At 36.8% G+C, this 22,465-nt stretch overlaps 1 protein-coding gene across 8 annotated transcripts in view; it reads left to right on the forward strand.

Moving 5' to 3' along the window:
* The window catches only part of ARHGAP28 (Rho GTPase activating protein 28), a 163,976-nt gene extending 142,593 nt beyond the window's left edge, over window positions 1–21,383 (forward strand). For 6 of the 8 annotated variants that reach the window (XM_007196178.2, XM_007196181.2, XM_007196183.2 and 3 more), the window contains 6 exons: window positions 941–1,138; window positions 1,459–1,572; window positions 8,486–8,542; window positions 10,988–11,112; window positions 15,376–15,440; window positions 17,528–21,383. In XM_007196178.2, the coding sequence (XP_007196240.2) occupies window positions 941–1,138; window positions 1,459–1,572; window positions 8,486–8,542; window positions 10,988–11,112; window positions 15,376–15,440; window positions 17,528–17,622 (654 nt within the window). In that variant the 3' untranslated portion in view covers window positions 17,623–21,383. The other 2 variants (XM_057527217.1, XM_007196180.3) reach the window with 2 other exon arrangements.
* The last annotated feature ends 1,082 nt before the right edge of the window (window positions 21,384–22,465 follow it).

Below are 22,465 nucleotides of genomic sequence, written 5' to 3' on the forward strand. Positions count from 1 at the left end.
CAATGCTGAGCACAGGTGCATGTAATCATTTCCCTTTGGTCTGCTGAAGATTCCAAAATTGAAAAGCAGTACAAAAATGACACCCAAAAAGTGAAAGCTTTCAGCTTTTCGATTGAGATATTTTTGAACTGAGGCATGAGATACTCATTTTGTTGTTTTTATTCTTTAATTGTTTTTCTTTTTATTCACTTTATTTTAAAATTTTTTATTGAGGTATCATTGACATATAACATTAATTTCAAGTAAGCAACATAATGTTTTGATATTTGTTTACACTGCAACATGATCACCATAGGAAATCTTGTTATCCTCCATCACCATTGCAAAAATTTTTTTTCTTGAGAGAACTTTTAAGGTTTACTCTCTTTGTAACTTTCAAATATGCAATACAGTATTATTGACTATAGTCACCATGCTGTATGTTATATCCCCATGACATTTATTTCATAACTTATTTATTTTAAAACTCATTTTTTTCAATGGACTTTCCTTTCCCAAGGAAACAGAAAATAGTTTTTAACAGTAATGCCTTAAATTAAGAGTGAATTACTTTTCTTCCTTCACGACAAAACTGCATTTCATGTTTATTTGAGCTGTAGTGTTTTCTCTCCCTTGTTTACTGTTTAATTTTAATGTTTGTCAAGCTTGTTTAAGATAAAAGAAAATAAGAAAATGCAAACTATTATTTATAGAGATCCCAACATAACAAATTCCATAAAAATGGAGCTACTTTTATGAAGCAGAGAAATGAAAAAACTCTTCACATTTCTCATTAGCACTTTTAAGCAGTTAGAAGGGAAACAGGACACACTCAACCATTCTGTAGCTCCGACAGTTTTCCAGAGGCCCAGTGAACAGGTATAGAAATGAGTGATAGTAATCAGTGATGCCTTTTCATAATTTACAATGACTAGAGTGACACCGTGCTGTTTCCTATCAGGCCCTCATGACATTCTTCAATAAAGTCATTGCCAACGAATCAAAAAACCGAATGAGTATATGGAACATTTCTACTATAATGGCACCAAATCTTTTCTTCAGTAGAAGCAAACATTCTGACTGTGAAGAATTACTCTTAGCAAATACCGCTGCCCACATCATCCGCTTGATGCTAAAGTACCAGCAGATGTTGTGGAAGGTGAGTGACAATGTGAGTAGGATGTTCTCGTGTCTGCTAGCGCCCAGGAGATGTAAAGACTCGTGAGCAAGCAGTGCCCTCAGGCACAGGGAGAGGTGGGAGACAGTAATCCCAGGTTGCTGGTGGCATCTTTATCATTCCTTAAGGCTGCTCCCAAACACATTTTCCTTTAAACAGGAATCCTCATAGATTTTCCTAATCTTTACGAGGACAGAAGCACAGTTCCTGGTTCCTGGATACTGAGTGGCCAGAAGACAGACTCTACCAGGGAGGTTTAACCCAAGTGTTTTCCTTCTAGTCAAGCTCTGTTTCTTCTCCAGGTTCCATCTTTCTTAATCGCTCAAGTCAGAAGAATGAATGAAGCCACCATGTTGTTAAAGAAACAGCTCCCAAGTGTCAAAAAGCTGCTAAGGAGGAAGACCATAGAACGAGGGGTAATAACTAAATAAATGCACAAATATCATGACCACCCGGACTCTTATTTCTCACAGTGATGCACAAAGTAGCTTGTAATTTAGAACCAAAATTGTTATATTCTCATAAAATGTCAGTCTTGTAACTATAAACATTGTGGAAATTGTGTTCATGACAGAGTACTGTGGTCTTTCCACTTTGTTGAATTATGTGCTTTGCAGTTGAAGTTTTTGAATTATCTCTGTCATGAAGATTACTTAAGGGCAAAATGGTTCTTACATGCTGAAAGTCAACATTTCAGTCCCTGTGAACTGGATTTAAGGGCAATCCAGTAGTCAGTATATCTAATAAGTAGAGATAGAGATTTCTGTAGTGATTGGATCCTAAAAGAATATCTAATCCTCAAGTCGTTTTGTGTAAATTCATTACATTTCAAAGAATTTTTGCCTTAGCACAGTTGTTTGTGTGGAGGTGGATAATGGAAACAGGCTTTAGAATTATCTTTATTGCTTTAATTTGAGGATGATCGTGAGGCATAGCATTTGGCCTTGAGGAGGATGCAGAGGTACAGGAAACTCACTTTGTCCTTAAAGGAACGTATATCTAGTAGAGAAATATCTGGTAGAGAAATGTACACAGGAACCATGAATATGCATTCAGTGTCAGACGTGTCGTGCAGACAGTGTGCCGGGAATCACGCAGAGGAGAAAGAAATGTGCTCCAACGTGGGAAGTGTGGAGACTTCACGGAGGAAGTGGCATTTGAGCTGCATCTTCAAGGATGGGTAGTAGCATTTGGAAGGGAGAAAGGAGGGAAAAGTTCATTCAGGGAAAGGAATAGTAAATCCCAAGGCAGTAAGGTAGGAGTATTGCTAATTGATTTATCACAAACAGGCTGAATGGCTATGTTCCCTCATTGATTATAGGAAAAGTGACTTCAGATCAACTAGAACCAGCACATTAAATTTGGGAAAAACATTTTTGTTTTGAGAAAAAATTCACATAATATAAAATTTACCATTTTAACTATTTCAAAATGTGTAAATTTTAGTATATACTTTTAGTATATTCACAAAGTTGTGCAACCATCACCACTATCTAATTCCAGACTATCTTTACCACCCCCAAAAGAAACCCCATACCAATTAAGCATTCACTCCCCATTACCCCCTCCCCACAATCCCTGACACATTCTTATCTACTTTCTAGCTCTATGAATTTACCTATCTGGACATTTCATATAAATGGAAGCATGTAGTATGTGGCCTGTTGTGTCTGACATCTTTCACTTAGAGTAATGTTTTCAAGGTTCATCCATGTTGTAGCATGTATCAGTATTTCACTTCTTTTTTTTCATTTGTTTTGCATTTCTCTTGGGCATATGTTGGGTCATATGGAACTCTATGTTGACTTTCTAGTATTTTGTTGAGAATTTTTGCATCAACTTTTATAAGGGATACTGGTCTGTAGTTTTTCATTTCTTGCTATGTCTTTGTCTGGCTTTGGTATCACGGTAATACTGGCCTTATAGAATGAGTTGGGAAGTGCTCCTTCTTCTTAAATTTTTTGGAAGAGTTTAAGAAAGATTAGTGTTACTTCTTCTTTAAATATGTAGTAAAATTCACCAGTGAAACCATCTGGTCCTGGACTTTTCTCTGTAGGAATTTTTTTTTGGGGGGGATTACTGACGTAAGTTCTTTACTTGTTATAGCTCTATTCAGATTTTCTATTTCTTCTTGAATTAGTATTGACAGTTTGTGTGTTTCTAGGATTTTATCTATTTTATCTAGATTATCTAATTTGTTGAAATACAAATTGTTCATAGTATTCTCTTATAATCCTTTTTATTTGTATAATGTTTGTAGTAATGTCCCCAGTTATACTCTTGATTAATAATTTGAATCCTCTCTCTTTTCTTGGTCAATCTAACCAAGGGTTTGTCCATTTCATTGGTCTTTTTGAAGAGCCAACTTTTGTTTCATTATTTTCTCTATTTTTTTGTTATTCTCTAGTCCTTATTAAAACTCAGATCTTTATTGTTTCCTTCCTTATGCTTGTTTTGAGTTTAGCTGGCTTTTTTAGTTTCTTAAGGCAGAAGGTTAGGCTATTAATTTGAGATCTTTCTTTTTAACGTAGGCATTTACATCTATAAATTTTCCTCTGAGCGCTACTTCTCCTCCATCCAGTAAGTTTTGGTGTGTTGTGTTTCATTTTTGTTCATTTCAAGGTATTTTCTAATTTCCCTTAGGTCCATTGGTTATTTAGGTATATGTTGTTTGATTTCCATGTTTGTAAATTTTCTAAATTTCCTTTTGTTACTGATTTCTAATTTTATTCCATTGTGGTTATGTAACATACTTTGTATTATTTTGATATTTTAAACTTCACTGAGACTTGTTTTGTGGTCTAACATACTGTCTACCCTGGGCAGTGTTTTATGTGTACTTCAGAATGGATTCTGCTGTCATTGTCCTATATATGTCTGTTAGATCTAGTTGGTTGATAGTGTTGTCTAAGTCTTCTATTTTCTTTCTGGTCTTTTACCTACTTTTTCTATCCATTATTGAAAGTGAAGTATTGAAGTCTCCAACTATTGTAGAACTTTCTATTTTTCCCTTAAATTATTTCATTTTTGGCTATATGTCTTACATGTTTTAATCCTCAGTTTCTCCATTACTGCCTTCATTTGTGTAAAATAGATACTTTCTTGTGTACCACTTTAATTCTTTTGTTGTTGTTTTTTACTATATATTTTTGAATCATCTTTTTAGTGGTTGCCCTGGGGATTATAAGTAACATCTTAATTTATAACAATCTAGTTCATATTAATATACCTTAAGTATATAAAAACTTTCTACCTATATTCTTCTGTCCCCCCACATTATGCTGTTATTGCTGCATATTACGGCTTTATAAATTGTGTGCCCATTGACATAAATTTATAGTTGTCATGCACTTGTCTTTTACGTTAGATAAGGGAAAAGTGAAGTTATAAACAAAAAATACATTATATTGCCTTTTATATTCTCCTAAGTAATTTCCTTTACTGATATTCTTTATTTCTTCATGTGGTGAAGAAATGCTACCTAGTGTCCTTTCATTTCAGTTTGAAGGACTCTCTTTAGCATTTCTCTTAAGGTAGGTCTGCTAGCAATGAACTCTCTCAGCTTTTGCTTATCAAGGGAGTGTCTAAATGTTATAGTTTGCATCTACCAACCCCAAACTCCCAGTCTTCATTTTTTAAGGACTGTTTTGCCAGATAGAATTTTGCTTGTCAGTATTTTTTTTCTTTCACAATTTTAATATGTCATCCCACTGTCTTCTGGCTTCCATGGTTTCTGCTGGGAGATCAGCTATTGTTATTGAGGAGCTCTTGTACTTGAATTGATTTTTCTCTTAACGCTTTCAAGATTCTCTCTTTATGTCTGTCTTTTGACAGTGTGATCATGATGTTTCTTGGTGTGACTCTCTTTGATTTTATCCTATTTGGAGTTTGTTGAGCTATTTGGATACGTAGATCATTGTCTTTCGACAAATTTGGGGAGTTTTCAGCCATTGTTCCTTCAAACGTTCTTTCTGTTCCTTTCTCTCCACTCCTTCTGGAACTCTAACTGTGTGTACGTTGGTGTGCTGGTGTTGTTCCACAGTTCGTCTAGGTTCTGCTCATTTTTCTTCATTTTTTTTTTTTCTTCCTGTTTCAAGACTGGATAACCTCAAATGACCTATCTTCAGATTTGCTGATTTTTTCCTTCTGCTTTTTTTTTTTGGACCACATCATGCAGCTTGGGGGATCTTAGTTCCCGACCAGGGATTGAACCCAGGCCCTCAACAGTGAAAGCATGGAGTCCTAACCACTGGACCACCAGGGAATTCCCTCTTCTGCTTTCTTAAATCTGCTGTTGAACCTCTGTAGCAGACTTTTCATTTCAACTGGACTTTTTTTAGCTCCATAATTTCTTTCTGGTTTCTTTTTATGATGTATTCTCTTTATTTGATATTCTCTATTTGGTGAGATAGCATTCTCATGGTTTTCTTTAGTTCTTTAGACACGGTTTCCATTAGTTCTTTTAAAGTATTTAAAATAGCTTTTTCAAGTAAGTCCAATGTCTAGGCTTCCTTAAGGAGTTTCTTTTGAAACTATTGACACTAATTTTTTTTTCCTGTGTATGGGCCATATTTTCTTTTTTTTTTTTTTAATTTATTTATTTTTGGCTGCGTTGGGTCCTCGTTGCTGCACGAGGGCTTTCTCTAGTTGTGGTGAGTGGGAGCTACTCCTTGTTGCACTGTGCGGGCTTCTCATTGTGGTGGCTTCTCTTGTTGCGGAGCATGGGCTCTAGGCTTCAGTAGTTGTGGCACACAGGCTCAGTAGTTGTGGCGCACGGGCTTAGTTGCTCTGCAACATGTGGCATTGTCCTGGACCAGGGCTCAAACCTGTGTCCCCTGCATTGGCAGGCGGATTCTTAACCACTGCACCACCAGGGAAGTCCGGGCCATATTTTCTTGCCATTTTTTTTTGCCTGTCTCATAATTTTTATTGAAGAATGGACATTTTGAGTGTTAAAATGTGGCGGCTTTGGATTCTCCCCCCTCCCCATGGTTGCTGCTTGTTATAGCTCTTATTTATTTGTTCATGACTTTTCTGCTGAACTAATTTTGTTATGTCTATATTCTTTGTTTAGTGCGGCTACTGAAGTCTCTGTTCCATTAGCCTAGTGGTTAGCTGATGTTTGCACAGAGATTTTCTTAAATATTTGAAACCAAAAAAATCTCCCAGTCTTTGCAGACGAGCTCTGTGTGTTGGTGTGCTTGACACACCTTCAGTATTCAGCCAGGCAATTTACAACTTGGCCTGAGCCTTCAGTTCCTGTTTGGACAGAGCTTAAAGGTCAGCCAGAGGTGAGAGCTTAAGTTCTTTTCAGGTCTTTCCTGAATATGTGTACAGCCCTGGGCATGCCCATAGCCTTCTAGATTCTCAGGAATATGTTGGAGCTTTTCAAAGACCTTATTCCCCAAAGCATCTCATTCTCTAGGCTTGCCTCCCAAGATTTTTAGTTTTTTTTTTTCACCCAACTCTCACCCACTGCATCAGGCAGCAGTGATTAAAACATTTGCCTATAAATGTTTTCAACATTACACCACTTTAGCACTGGTCAAGTTCCAAGTTAGGCAAGATAAAGGCAAGCCAGTCTTCCAGGGAACAAATAATTAGAATTGTTTGTGAATGACGTCCATTCTGTTCCCTTCAGTATCTGTACCAGGAATTTAAGCTGTTATTTTTAAGGCTGTCACTGAACTGTGGAGCTGAGAAGGGAAAATGTAAGTTAAAATGCCACAAAGTTCACTCTTCTTATCAAGATTCAGCTGTTTTTCTTACTTAAGCACTCTCCAGGTTGCAACTTTTGGGTTAGTTTCCAGAGTTCTGAAGAAGTTGACAGTGTCAGTTTTTGGCAGTTTGTTCATTACTTTTATGGAGGGACAGACTTTTGGAGTCCTTACTCTGCCATTTTCATTCTGGAAAGTTTCAATGGCCTAAGTATGATATGTGTGGAGCTGAAGCTGGGGTCAGGTCAGGCTTTGTGAGCCAGGGCAAATTAAAGTCTTTCTCGGAGCCTCAATTTTCTGTCATGCAGAGTGAAGTAAGTCAGAAAGAGAAAAACAAATATCGTATATTTACGCATATATGGGGAATATGAAAAAATTGGCATAGATGATCTTATTTACAAAGCAGAAATAGAGACACAGATGCAGAGAACAAACATATGGATACCAAGGGGGATGGGGGGGTTGGGATGAATTGGGAGATTGGGATTGACATATATACACTATTGATACTATGTATAAAATAGATAACTAATGAGAACCTACTGTATAGCTCAGGGAACTCAGTGCTCTGTGGTGACCTAAATGGGGAAGAAATCCAAAAAAAAGGGGATATGGGTATACATATAGCTGATTCACTTTGCTGTACAGTAGAAACTAGCACAACATTGTAAAGTAACTATACTCCAACAAAATTTTTAAAAAACATTTTCAATTTGGGGGAAAAAGTAATGATATCTATTTCACAAAGTTGTCATTAGCATCAACTCACATAATGTGGGTATAAAGCACTGGGTCAACTGTATAATGCTATATGAATGTCAGTTGCTTTAATGTTTTAATTATAAATAGAACTAAGTAAAATTTTAAAAGGCTATAAGTACCATGGAAGCAAGCACTTAAAGATGAAGAAATAGTCTGTCTTCAGTTCTATTGTACTATACTATGTTTTTACTTCTTGACTTTGATTGGAATAGACAATTCATTGACAGTTTACAAAATTCAAAATATTGGAAGGGGAAAAACTATAGAATAAAAGTTGACCATCTCTGACTTCCCCTCCTGAAGACAAGTAATGTCACCAATGATAGCATGTGTGTGCACAGGAACACACAGGTACATATATGTCCAGAGAGGCACTATGACATACAAGTGAAAATGAATATATGGTCTTCCCCCCTTTTTTTTTTTACATGAATGATAACATACTTGAAACACTGTCCTGCATCTTCTTTAATGACTTATGAAATCATGGTGATTATTCCACATCAGTCCACAAGCCTTCTTCTTTGCTTCTTTTGCATGATATTCCATAAACACACTGAAACTTAGTATTCCCGTATCATCGAACAGCTAGACTGTGTCCAATATTTTGCTATTAAAGTTTATGCATCGGTGAATAAACATGTTCATATGTCATTTCTCACAAATGAAGTCTATTTGAAGGATAAAGTTATAGATGTGGAATTGTTGGGTCAGAGTGCATATGCATTTTATAATTTGATAAATATTGCCAAAATGTTATCCATAAAGATTGTACCAGTTTACACTTCCAACAGCAGCATATGCTTGTTTTCTCAACGTTAATCCTAAAGACTAAATGTTTTTTATTTAGGTTACAAGCCCCAAGACTTCAAAGGTACTACAAAAATCACCCTCTACAAGAAGAATGGTAAGAAAGCAAATCATTTCCTTTCCTCCCTAATTATTAACCCCTTACATAGTATTCTTCGGGTATATCCACCTTATCTGTATATAATTTTGCTCATGATACACCTTCAAACTTGACATTTTCAGTGTAGCACATGAAGGAATGTATAAGGACTCAACTAACTGATGACTCAGAATTTGTGGTTAGACATTCTGTTCACAAGAGTGAATACTCTAGAAAGTTAGAGGGAAAATGTGATCATTATAACTGGCTCAATGATATCAGGAGTGTGGAATTTATCTGAAGAGGCTTCTGTGGAGCTGGCAGGGGAGGGACGTGAGATGCCCACAGGAGTGTTTTGGGAGGATGCTCTTGACTGCAGTGAACCAGGGGCTCCCTGCCCCCTCCCAGCTCTAAACCACTCACTGCCATTCCCTGGCATGCTCTCCTGCTTCTCGCAGGTAATAGTAGAAAAGTACCGTTAGAACTGACCCTTAAAAAGTAGTTTCCTAGTGCTGCAGTAACAATACCAGGGTGGATTAAAACAATAGAAATTTACTTTCTCACAGTTCTGGAGGCTAAAACTCCGAAATCAAGGTGTTGATTCAGTTGGTTCCTTCTGAAGGTCGTGAAAGGAGGATGTGTTTCTGACATCATTCTTAGCTTTGGGTGACGCCAGAAGTCCTTGGCCTTCCTTAGCCTACAGATGATCACTCCAATCTCTGCCTCCATCTTTATATGGCATTCACCCTGTGTGTGTGTGTGTGTGTGTGTGTGTGTGTTTGTGTGTGTGTGTTTGTGTGTGTGTGTGTGTGTGTGTCTTCTCCTGTTATATGGACACCAATCACATTGGATTAAGGGCCCACCGTGCTCCAATTTGACCTCATCTTAGCTAATTACATTTGCAATGACCCTATTTCCAAAAAAGGTCATATTCTGAGGTCCTGGGCTTAGGACTTCAACATATTTGGTGGGGAGCGGGAGGGAGGACACAATTCAATCCATAACACATTTCTTCTAGGGGATATACTGAGTCAATTCACATAAAACTACACCAACAGTATCGTCCCTTGAGAACACACAGATTTAAAACAATTACCTGAGGAGTAGCCAGATCCTCAAATAGAAATTTATTTCTGCTTATCTCTAAATAGAGAATTAATTTTTAAAACATTCAAGATTTTGAAACAAAAGGAATTTTCCATTCAATTCTAACAAAAGAGACTTTATTGTTAATTAGACAGCACCATTCTTTGAATATTTCATTTAGATGAGAGCTCTGAGGTCCCCAAGCCAATCAGAGCACCTGAAAGCAGGGACACTCTTCCCCAACAGCTGTCCACACTCCATTCTTCACAGTGTTAATAGGACACTTTGAGGGATCAAGTTTGGTGCCCATCTGGAATTCAATTTGGAGTGACCATTCATTGCTACTGACTAAAGAAAAAGGATATTTGAAAAGCCACATTTTTCAATTAGATCCTTAAATTTTTCAGAAGGTTGATCTTCTTAAAATAAATTGAAATACAGAGTCCTACTTCAAGTAGGCTTATTTAGGACATTGTTCAAGAAAATGCACTGATAAAAACATTAGATTTTTGTCACAACCCCGTTTTTTTTTTTTCACATCTTTATTGGAGTATAATTGCTTTACAATGGTGTGTTAGTTTCTGCTGTATAACAAAATGAATCAGCTGTATTCATACGTATATCCCCATACCCCCTCCCTCTTGCATCTCCCTCCCACCCTCCCTATCGCACCCCTCTCGGTGGTCACAAAGCACCGAGCTGATCTCCCTGTGCTATGCAGCTGCTTCCCACTAGCTATCTATTTTACATTTAGTAGTGTGTATATGTCAGTGCTACTCTCTCACTTCATCCCAGCTTACCCTTCCCTATCCCCGTGTCAAGTCCATTCTCTACATCTGCGTCTTTATTCCTGTCCTGCCCCTAGGTTCATCAGAACCATTTTCTTTTTTAGATTCCATATATATGTGTTAGCATACGGTATTTGTTTTTCTCTTTCTGACTTACTTCACCCTGTATGACAGACTCTAGGTCCATCTACCTCACTACAAATAACTCAATTTCGTTTCTTTTTATGGCTGAATAATATTCCATTGTATATATGTGCCACATCTTCTTTATCCATTCATCTGTCAATGGACACTTAGGTTGCGTTCATGTCCTGGCTATTGTAATTAGTGCTGCAGTGAACACAACCCAGTTTTCTTCCCTCATGATTTTAAGGCATTATTGTGAGACCTAAGCCTGTAACAAAAGTAAAGTCCCAGATTAAGTTTAGTCATTAGTAAATCTCCTGTTAGGAAGAAAGCAGTGTTTCATTCTGGTTAAATCCTGGTCATGTTTACATGTTTCCCTAATTTGGAATGCCACTGATTTTCATGTCTCTTAAGTGTAATCATTGAGTTTAACAGAATGTACCGCATGTTTCCTCCTTGGCAGTCTGACGTACCGGAGGGAGTCATAAGGATCCACGCGCCCCTTCTCTCCAAGGTGTCCATGGCCATTCAACTCAACAGTCAAACCAAAGCCAAAGACATATTGGCGAAATTTCAATATGAGAACAGGTGAGTAGAAGTGAATATGAGTCTCTGTACAGGAAGATGAACTTTTATCTGATGAGAAACTCCAGGCATTTGAAAATTTGCCCTTTTTGAAAACTTAGAACCTGTTACTTTAAGGACTTCACCAGTAAACGAAGAATCAAAAGGAGAGAAAGAAGTTAAGTAGACCATAGAATTATCAGTAACAAAAGGTTTTTTTCAAGGAATTTCTACAATTGGGATTCTTAAATAGGTATCTTCTGTCCCGGTGTCTTCATTTACTCAATCAGTTTTACTTTTTATTTGAATGAAAAAATTAGCAAGTTAGTTTTGTAGATATCTTGATAGATTTCTAGGAATATCATTATTCCAGGCTCCACTGGGCTTTAACATGACTACATCAAGTAGAGTTTATGTAGCTGAGTGAACATCATAGCTGTTGGTTTCCCTAAAACCTACTACCAATAAACCTTAGGATCAGAGTGATGTTGACAAAATATTTTTTGCATATCTGCCTTAAGTCACCTTAAAGAGCATAAATCATGATAATTTTTGTCCAGGCATACTTATTCAGGGATAAACATTTGCCCTGAGGTTTTTTTAAAAGATGAGAAGCACTAGTTTAAATCTAGCCATGATAAAGCCAGTACAGTTTGATGGTCTCTAGTACAACTGATGGATATCCTTTAAAAGCAGCTTTCCAATCATATTGAAAAGGAGTAGCCATGTTGAGCAAAAAAAGGTTACATATTGCAAGACTCCATTTATATAACATTTTTGAAATGACAGAATTTTAGAAATGCAGGGTAGGTGAGTGATTGCCAGAGATTGAGGAGAGTGATCATGGAAACTGGTATTACCTCGATACCAAAACCAGGCTAAAATAATACAAAACAAACACTACAGACTAATATCTGTCATGAACTTAGATACAAAAGCCCTCAACAAATCTAATCCAAAGTATATTAAAAGAATTATACCTAGAAAAAGTGGGATTTAGTTCAGGTATGCAAGATTAGTTTAACATTCAAAAATCAATTACTATAATCCATCATATCAATTGGAGAAAAATCATATGATCATGTTAAATGGTACAGAAAAAGCATTTGACAAAATCCATCACCAATTCATGATAAAAACTCAGCAAATTTAGGAAAAGAGGAGATCTTCTGCAACTGGATAATGATCATCTCCAAAAACCTACAACTAACATCATACCTAATGATGAAAGGTGGAATGCTTTCTCTCCAAGATCAAGAACTCCAGTCTTATTCAACATACTAGTGGAAGATTGAGCCTGTACAGGAAGGAGAAAAAAGAGAAGGCATACAGATTGTAAAGGGAGAAATAAAATTAATGGTATCTGCATATGACATGATTATCTACATAAAATTTTTTTAAATCTTTTAAAAAAAGAAGACCTCCTAAAACTAATAAGTGAGTTCAACAAGGTCACAGGATATAAGATCAACACATAAAAATCATTGACATTGGAACGTGTAGAAATCAAATTTAAAATCAAAAGTAAAAATATTGCCATGTACCTAAATACTTAGGTATAAATGTTAAGTAAACATTTATAGGAACTGTATGCTGAAAATTACAGAATGCTGATGAAAGAAATCAAAGACCTAAATAAATGGAGAGACATAGCCTTTTCATGGATTGGAGGACTTAGCATAGTAAAGATGTTGATTATTCCCAAATTGATCTATGGGTTTAATACAATCCCTATCAGAATCCCAGCAAGATATCTTGTAAACATGTGCAAGCTTATTCTAAAAATTTATATGAAAAAACACAGGCCCTAGGATAGCTACAACCATCTTGAAAAAGAATAAAGTAGGAGGAATCACTTTACCAGATATTAAGGCCAACTATATAGCTACAAGACAATACACTATATATATATATATATTTACATCTACAGTAATCAAGACAGTGTGGTATTGATGGAGGGATGGACACTTAGGTCATTGGAACAGAATAGAGAACCCAGAAATAGACTCACACAAATATGCCCAACCGAGTTTTAAAAAAATTTTATTGTAAACTACACATAACAAAATTACCATTTTAAGTAAACAGCTTGTTGGTGTTAAGTACATTCACATTGTTGTGCAGCCATCCCCACCACCCACCTCCAGAAAGTTTTATCATCCTGTACTCAGACTCTATATCCACTAAACAGTAACTCCTCATTCCTCTCTCCCCCCAGCCACTGGTAACCACTGTTCTACTTTCTGTCTGTGTGAATTTGACTATTCTAGCAACTGATTTTTGACAAAAGTACAAAATCAATTCAATGGAAGAAGGATAGCCTTTTCAACAAATGGTGCTGTAACAGTTTGAAGTCCATAGGCCAAAAAAAACAGAACCTCAGTTTAAACTTGACATTTTATAAAAAAATTAACCAAAATGGATCACAGATTTAAATGTTAAAGTAAAACTATAAAACTTTTAGAAAATAACGTAGGAGAAAACCTTTGTGATAGAGGACTAGTGAAGAATTTCTTAAACTTGACATCGTATGACTCATACGAAACAAAAATTGGTAAATTGGACTTCATCAAGATTGAAAACTTATACACTGAAAGACCCTGTTTAAAAGATGAAAAGACAAGCTAAAGACTTGGAGAAAATATTTATAAAGTACATATCCAACGAAGGACTAGTATCTAGAATGTATAAAGAACACTCAAAACTCAACAGTGCAGAAACAAACAATCCAATTTGAAAATGGGCAAAAGACATGAACAGAAGAGGATATACAGATGACAGATATGCACATGGAAAGATGTTCAGTATTTTTAACCATTAGGGAAATACAAAACCACAATGACATATTAAACACCTATGAAAATGGCTAAAAAGTAATAATAATGACAACACCAAGTACTGGTGAAGATACAAAAAAACTGAATTACTCATACATTGGTGGTGGGAATGTAAAATGGTCTAGTCACTCTGTAGAACAGTTTGACAGTTTCTTATAAAATTGAATATGCAACTGTCGTGTGACTCGGCATTCACACTCCTGGGCATTTATCCCAAAGAAATGAAGATTATATTTACACAGAAACCTGTACACAAATTCTTATAGCAGCTTTATTTATAATAGTCGAAAACTGGAAAAAAAAAAAACAACCATGTTCTTCAACAGGTAAATGACTAAACAGGCCGTGGTCCATCCATATCACAGTGTGCTACGTGGCAGTAAAAATGCAGCAGCCTGGGTGAATCTCCAGGGATCTATGCTGTCTGAAAAAAAAAAAAGCCAATACAAAAATGTTCCATACCGTGTGTTTCCATTTCTATAACGTTTCTATAAATGACAAGTTTATAGAAATGTAGAATCCAGGGAAAAGGGGTGGAGGATGAGGACAGGGAGAGAGAGGTGGGTGTGGCTGTAAAGGGGAACAAGAGGAGTCTTGTGGGGAAGGAAATGTTCTGTACCTTGACTGAATCCATGTGGCGCTTCTGGTTGTGACGTCACACTAGGGTATTGGAAGATTTTACTACCGGGGAAACTAGGTAAAGAGTACACAAGGATGTGTCTGTATATTTTCTTATAACCACATGCAAATCTACAGCTATCTCAAATAAAATGCTTAATTAAACAAAGAGCGTGCACATCCTTCTCCCTCACAGCAGAGAGCCGAAGACCATCTTTTTGAGTAACCAAGCTGACAGTTCAAGTGGGCAGGAGCTCAGCAATGGTCTTTCCCAGACTCTTCTGCTCCGGCAGCCTAGTCTGGGGTGGAAGATTAAAATTGGGCAATTATTTTCTCTGACTTGCTTTCATTATAGGGCAGAGACATGCAACAAAGTCAACGTTAGTTTACAAAGCACTGGGCAAGCTTAGAAATGTGACGTGGGCTGAGGAAAGAATCTCATTCAATTTTTGGCAAATACAGAAATGAAACCTGATGGCTTTTGAACTGAGAGTAATGTGGCCCATGACAAGGCAGTATTAAACATCCAGCTGCTCCTTGGCCAGCCTTGATGTGTCAGTAAGGTGTCCTCTCTTAAGAGGAGCTGACCGTGGTGGATGGAAGGGCTGGGGTGGCTGTGAAGCCTGGCGGCGTCCAGCTTCCTCTCTGCCTCGGATGCTTGTCTGTGTCAAACAAGAAAAGATTTTATCATCACTTCAGTCATAATAATGATTTGTGCAGTGTATTTCACCCAAGGCAGAATAAATTGTTTGTTGCCATGGTTATTTAATCCACAGGTTTACCCCAAATCACAGAGGAGGGTTAGAATTATATTGCTTTCTTCTTTTCTCAGTCATGGTTCATCGGAAGGCGTTAAGATTCAGAACCAAAGGTTGTATGAAATTGGAGGTAATATAGGTAAGCATTCTTTAATGTTTTTACTCCTACATTCTCTGATTACTCTAAAAGAAATATGATGCTATTATTGTAAAAGTGTACTTTACAAATTTCTTTAGTTAGAAAATCAAAATCACTGTGTCAGATTTTTTAAATCTCACATAAGAACAGTATGACTTTCCTAAAATATTTTTAAAATTTAAATGTAAATATTTTAGTCGATGTGGAGTAGATCTTTGAGTCTTTTAAATGTGACTCTGAAAGCTGGAGAGTCTGGAGATTCATGCAAATGAAAGGAGAAATTGTGGCACTTTCAGCTTCTCGACATCCTTTGTGTTGAACTTCCCTGCTCAACTCTCAGTCCAGATTCATTCCTCCTATTCCCCTGAAGGGGGACAGAAAGGAATAAAAAGAAAATTCCGTCCACGTGCCTCTGTGTCCTTACCTTCCTCTTGCCCCCCCTCACCGCTGGGATGAAATAGCCGTGCTCCTGTTTAGGGCGGCGCCTCCCTCCTGTGGACGAGGGCTTGGTCAATCTCCCATCCTCTCCTCTGTCATCAGCTTTTCCCTCCCAACCACACCATTTCTCTCTGCATAAACAGTTTTGTAATTTTTCTCATCTCCACAAAACTCTCTCTTGACCCCCTTCAAGTCTACTCCCATTTCTCTTCTCCACTTACAGCAAAAACTCCTTGGATCATTTGTGTATATACTCCAGTTTCTTCCTCCCCTTCTCTCTTGAAGCCACTCCAGTCCAGCTTTACCCCTCAACACTTCACCAGAATTGCTCTTTCGTGGAGGTCGCCGGAGGACTCTTCTGTTGTGAAATCCAGTGCTTCATTCTGTCCTTACAACTGCCTGGGTTGATCTTTCCCTCCTTTAAGAAAACACTCTCTTCACCTGGTTTCAAGGACCCCCTAAGCTCCTGGCTTTCCCCCCACTTCACAGGCTGCTCCTTCTGAGTCTCTTTAGCCTGTTACTTCTCATCCTCTCGACCTCGGAGCGCTGGAACTTCTCTCTACACTTAACCTACCGTGGTGAGCTTAGTCCACCTCCTTGCTCTGAAGGCACCTGGATGCTGCCACCTCTCAACATCGTATGCAGACTCCCCTGGACACCAGCTTTCATATCCAGTCCCCAGCACATCTTGCCCTGGGCCTTCACATCTGCTCTGACTTTTGCCCTGGATGCTTTCCATTAGATGGTTCCCTCCTCACTCCCTTACCTCTGTCAGGTGTTTGCTGCTGTATCAGCTTCTCAGTGAGACCTTCCTGGATTGGACCCTCTTTCTGCGCCTTCCCCGATTTCTTGTTCTCTCATGTTCTTATCACCATCAGACTTACTTTCTATCATACTTGCTTATTTGCTAGTTGCCTTTTACCACTTTTAGGACGTAAGCACCTCGAGGGCAAGTATTTTTGACTGTCTGATGCATTGCTGTAGCCTCAGCCCGTACAATAGTGCCTGGCACGTAATAACTCAAGAAGTATTTGAGAAATGAATGAATGAATCAGGCAAGCAGTTAAATATTGGTAGTTTTGTTTGAGACTTTAGTGTACATTTCGAACACACTGTACCTAAGAATTTTCAAATGTATTTGCCCCCATGGAATGATCTTTTTGTTGTTATCAATTCCAGATCTCCTGCCCACAGGAAGAATGAAATGACCTTCCCTAAAATGAACTTGATGTTAATGTCTAGTCCTGATCAAGTTTCTATCTATAAAACCGTCAGAGGACGTGTATTATCATCTAAATGATCATTAGTGCTCATTACCATATAAATGAATTGATACCTGAAACAGGTTCTTGTCATATTTTTCTAATGGATGCAGTGAGTCTAGGGAACAACTTGCTTGTGGTTAGTGTGTCTGTTTGCTCCCCAGTGTCATTGGGATTTATTTGAAGTACTTCACAGTCAGAAAGAAGCAAAGAAAAGAGGGGAGGAAGGCTGGCTTTGCTAGGAAACTTTAAAATGTATTTATTTTTGGCTGAGGGAACTATACTGGCCTTATTTGAGCCTTGCAAACACACATACATGCACACATGCACACACACGCACGGAAGTGTGCACTTTTGAAAACATACTCTGATTTTTCTTTCTTTTAGGACAGCACTGCTTGGATCCAGAGGCTTATATATTGGATGTATATCATGTAAATCCCCAGGCAGAATGGGTGATTAAACCCCAACCAAGTGTTTGAAATACCCCCCAAGATGGCAGCTATCGTGTATTACATGCCAAGAAGTCCTACATTTGGTAGGGAAAAAACAAGACTGCTTTTGACATGTTTGTTCCTAGAACCCTCTTGGTGTTTCTCAGCCCAACTGGTGTCTCCCACTGGTGTCAGCACGAATTGTGGAAGAGGAGCTGGTTGACCATTTGAGCTGAAGCTTTCTCATGATGGTTCTTTGATAAGAGTGAAGGAAAGAGGATGTGATCCTTCCAGAAGAAAGGCCAATATAGAATATGGAACTCTAATCATTTCTAACACTTTGACTTCACAGCAGAAATGAACTTGGTCCTCTACCTGGGGATAAGAAGCACTTCTTGATGTAGCAAATGCTACCAAACACAAGAGGTGGAAAAGACTTTTTTTTTTATACTTATGTTATATATATATAGACCTTTTTGAACAAGGATGCCAGAAATAACAAAAATTTCTGCTCTGAAAAATAATTTAGATCTACTTTCCAAAGAGAATCAGTTTCCAGAGTCACACAAACAATGTTTATGCTCTGACTTGCTCCTGAATTGGAGGAGGAGAACCTTCTATTTAAAAACCACTGTATTGTTATGTATGCTGTACTGTATTGTGGCTGTCTGCATTCTGGTGCAGATGAACATTTCCCTGTCATGGGCTATTGAAAACTGATATTTTTAAAGCTTGTTCTCTTATGAGCACAGGTCCCCATAGTTAAGGTTAGGTTGACAAAGGCTGTTCTTGTGCTTCCATAACCTTCGGTGTAGTCAGCGGTCACAGGGCCCCTATTTCCTCATCATGATTATGGTGCTCAGTGAATAGCTTTCCATGTGCCAGGCACAGATTTCCTTTCCTCATCAAACATATCATTTTTTATATTTCACAGCTGTAGAGAATCACTTCTGCAGCCCCAGTTTTAAACTGCAGAACTGCCTTTGTCCAACTGCTCTTTCTTCAAGAGTGCTGAAAAATACTGTTATATCCAGATTTTATATGCTGTAAAAACAGGTTTTGTTTCTGTTCATCAATCATAGACTTGGCCAAGCACTGTGGATTAGCATCAGGCTTTAAAATCAGATGAATGTTTGGTGAGCTGAAAACTGCCTCGCTATCAAGATCCCGCGGAGCCATTTTCCAGACCTGCAGTTGGTGAGAAAGCACAATTCATGATTCTAATTGAGAGCAAATCTGAAATTTGCTGGGGGTTCCAGCAGCCCTGCCTTTCATTTGGAGACTGCAGTATAGTCGTTCTAGGGTTGGTTAGCAATGGGGACAGAGGTCTCATTTATCCCATGTGTGTGCTTTGGATTAGAATCTACTAATTAGATTGAGATTTTGATGAATTTACACCAGTTTTAATGAGATTTAACGCCCAAATGACTCTCTCTTGCAAATCAAACAATAGACAAAGTTGCTCACCAATGCAGAATACATTTAATCTACTTACCAAGTCTCAAAACAAAATGTGATAATAATTTAAGCCTATATTATAGAAGAAATCTTTTACGTGCTCATTATGCCTTGATATCTATAAAAACATAATTTATATTCAACATGTAGATAATTGCATTTCTGGCTATTAGAATTTTGTTATATTTTTATAGAAAACTCAAATATCCATTCATTTTATTTGCTTATTTGAGAATTTTTTATTTCCTTTGCCTGAAAACCCATTAGAAGATAAATATGTGTTCTGTTGGTTTATATTTATTCCTACATTTCATCAGTTTTCAATGTATGGCTAATTGACGGCATGTGAGTTTACATAATGAACTTTGAGGGTCTGAGAAAATGCCGTTATCATTTTTGCAATTCAAACAACAGGAGTAAACATTTTACTTCATGTAGTTGCAAAGGTCCAAGACATAAGATGGCTGTAATTTATGCCCACATACATGGAAGATATTCTTCAAATTAGCTGCCTTACACTTCTGTGTATGTATTAAAACAATGACTGATTTTTCTCTCTGAATTTCCTGTCATTTAGAATATATTCTGTTGTGTTTAGAAAATTCACAGATCTATCTATTTAATTTTTTATTTGGGAATTTTTATTTCTTTTGACTGAAAACACATTAGGACAGATGCATAAGTTCTAAAGGTTTTAAGATTTACTTCATTAGTCATTAGTTTTAAATAAATGGCTAACAGATGACAGATTAAAAAAAATTGTTTCTGAATTTCTTATCCACTTTTGTGTGGTTTTAGATGTCAAAGGCTTAGCCCAGTCAATAACTTTAAATTAATCACTTCAGTGCATCCAAGGATATGTGACAACTTTCAAATAACTATATGATATGGAAGCCCATGTCAATACCAATATCATTGGATATAACCTGAATTCTTAGTCATCAAGTTAACAAACTGATTAGAGAAGAATTTCCCGTAGACACACTAACTAATTTTTGTGTGGTTAAAGAAGTTCTTTTTACTAATTTTTACTTTTCTTTTTTTCACTAATCTTATTGTTAATGAATAATTTTATTCTTAATGAATAAACAAACCCCTACAATTAAAACTCAAAATTGCTGGTCACCTAAGTGTTGAAAAAACTGTCTTTGCCTTATGAAGAGTTGTTTTTTAAAATAGTTACAGTAATCTGTAAAAGTGAATAGTGTAAAAGCAAACATGAATAGTATATCTGCAAACAAAAGAAGAGTCAGATACTGGGCTTCTAAATTCTTTTCTTGATAGCTTCCCACCTCATCTCTTCCCAAGCGCTCTTGGTGTACAGTTAGGAAAATTATACCTACGAAAACATTAGAGAAAGTTAACGTTTTAGGAACAATTATTCAGAAAAAAAACCCTAGAAAAGGCTCATTCTTTCCTCCATTCTACAAAAGAAGATCCCTTTGCTAAACAGCTCACTTGGGGATATGCTTCTTGGAGTCATTGAACAATGAGTTTAGTGAGTTCAAGGAGTGACCTTTGAACAAACTGGAATATTAATCTCTTTACAATGTATATACAATATAAACTACCTCACCTGTCTTTCTTGGGAGAAAAAAATAACGGACGTTAACAATTTTTGTTACAAACTGTTCCTGAATCTTATTATTTAAGTCACTTCAGTTAGCTTTCAGTGTACATTTAATAATATACATTTAATGATGTAAAATATTGTTAGCAAAAGCTTTAAAACCAAATAATCTGTAACTATGATGTGTGGTGTAGACGCTGAGAGAATCCGTGTCCCTTAGTCATTGTCTTGTGTGTTTAACTGTGCTGAGTCACAGGTTTTCAAATGTAGGAATTCACTTCATCTTCTTTCATGCCTTTTCAACCGCTTTCCCCACATTGCACTTGACTGAAAGTAGTGTGAGATTAAACTTCTTTCTATCAAGCATATTTCAACTGTTTTTCGTAAATGTATCACATGTCTGAAAGGAATATATATTACAGGATTGAATAGTTTCTGTTTTCTGACAGGCACTTTCAACTGGTTTTTTTTTTTCATAAATATGCCACTTAATAAAAAATAATATGGCATGGATTAAAATGTTTCTTTCAAACATTTTCAACAGTTGTACACACACACACACACCTTAATTTAAAAATAACATCTTTTCTTTCAGGCATTTTCCAACTTTTCTAAAACTATGTGCTTTGATTGAAAAATCATACTGTCACTAGGTTGCCAATTTTTTATGTTGTCTCCCATCTCAAAAGTTAATGTTCTTTCATCCCATAAGTTTCATTGTAAAGTATAATATGTATGTTGCATTTTATCCATAAAAATAAAGAGGAAAAAACTAAAAACATTATCATGAGAATTCTTATATTCAACTAGTCTGAGGTTACCATGGTGCTGGTGAAAGAAAAGGAGCTTTAAATTCAAAAGGTTTGTGTCTGAGCCCAGTCTCTGTCACCTACTAGCCAGATGGTGGTCTTGTGCAAAAATCATGAGGCACTAGGGTAATGGTGGATGTTTGTGCAAAAACTATTTACTAAACTTGTTTGAGTTGGTGCTTTTTAATCTGCGCTTTAAAAAAAAAAAAAAAAAGAATCTTTTCAATAGATACAGAAAAGACATTTGGCAAATTCAGTACTCATTCATGATTTTTTTTACACTCAACATTTTACTGTATACCAAAGCAAGGAAAAGAAATAATAAAAGGCATAAAGATTAGAAAAGAAGAAATAAAATAGTCTCCATTTGCAAATAATATGATTATTTATATACAAAAGCCTAAGGTACCTTCAACTATTAGAACTAATAAGATAAGTTAGCAAGGTCATGGAATACAAGATGATTATATAAAAATCAGTAGTATTTTTTTATGCTAGCAGCAAGCCATTGGAAAATAAATTTTTAAAACTTCCATTTAGAATAGCATCAAAAAACAAAAAAATACTTGTGAGTGCATTTAACAAAATATATGCAAAACATGTATACTGAAAACTACTACTATACTAAAAACAAAATATTTGTGGTAGAAATGAAAGTAGCTGAGTAAATATATAGATACAGTATGTTTCTAGATGGGAAGAGGTGGGTGGAAGAGAATTGGCAAGATGTCAGTTCTCCACAAATATATCTGTAGATTCAGTGCGATTCCAGTTCATAACACTGTTACAGGGAAGAACCAAATCTGACTACATGTTGGATCTGTTTCTTTTACTTTAACCTTTGCTTTCCGCTGCTTTTGTTCACTAAAAGGATACTGTCTATACATAATGGCCTGCGTCGGGGAACCCTGCCCCTCTGCCTGAATGTAAGTGCCTTTGTTCAGGGAAACATCCAGACCCTGTCCACCTGTGGATGGCTACAAGAAAGAAGAAATTAACACATCCCTTCCTCGAGGCTGGCCATTCCAGGGGGACATTTGCAAAACTTATGGCC

This window comes from Balaenoptera acutorostrata, chromosome 13 (genome assembly GCF_949987535.1).
Source record: "Balaenoptera acutorostrata chromosome 13, mBalAcu1.1, whole genome shotgun sequence".
Classification (NCBI taxonomy): domain Eukaryota; kingdom Metazoa; phylum Chordata; class Mammalia; order Artiodactyla; family Balaenopteridae; genus Balaenoptera; species Balaenoptera acutorostrata.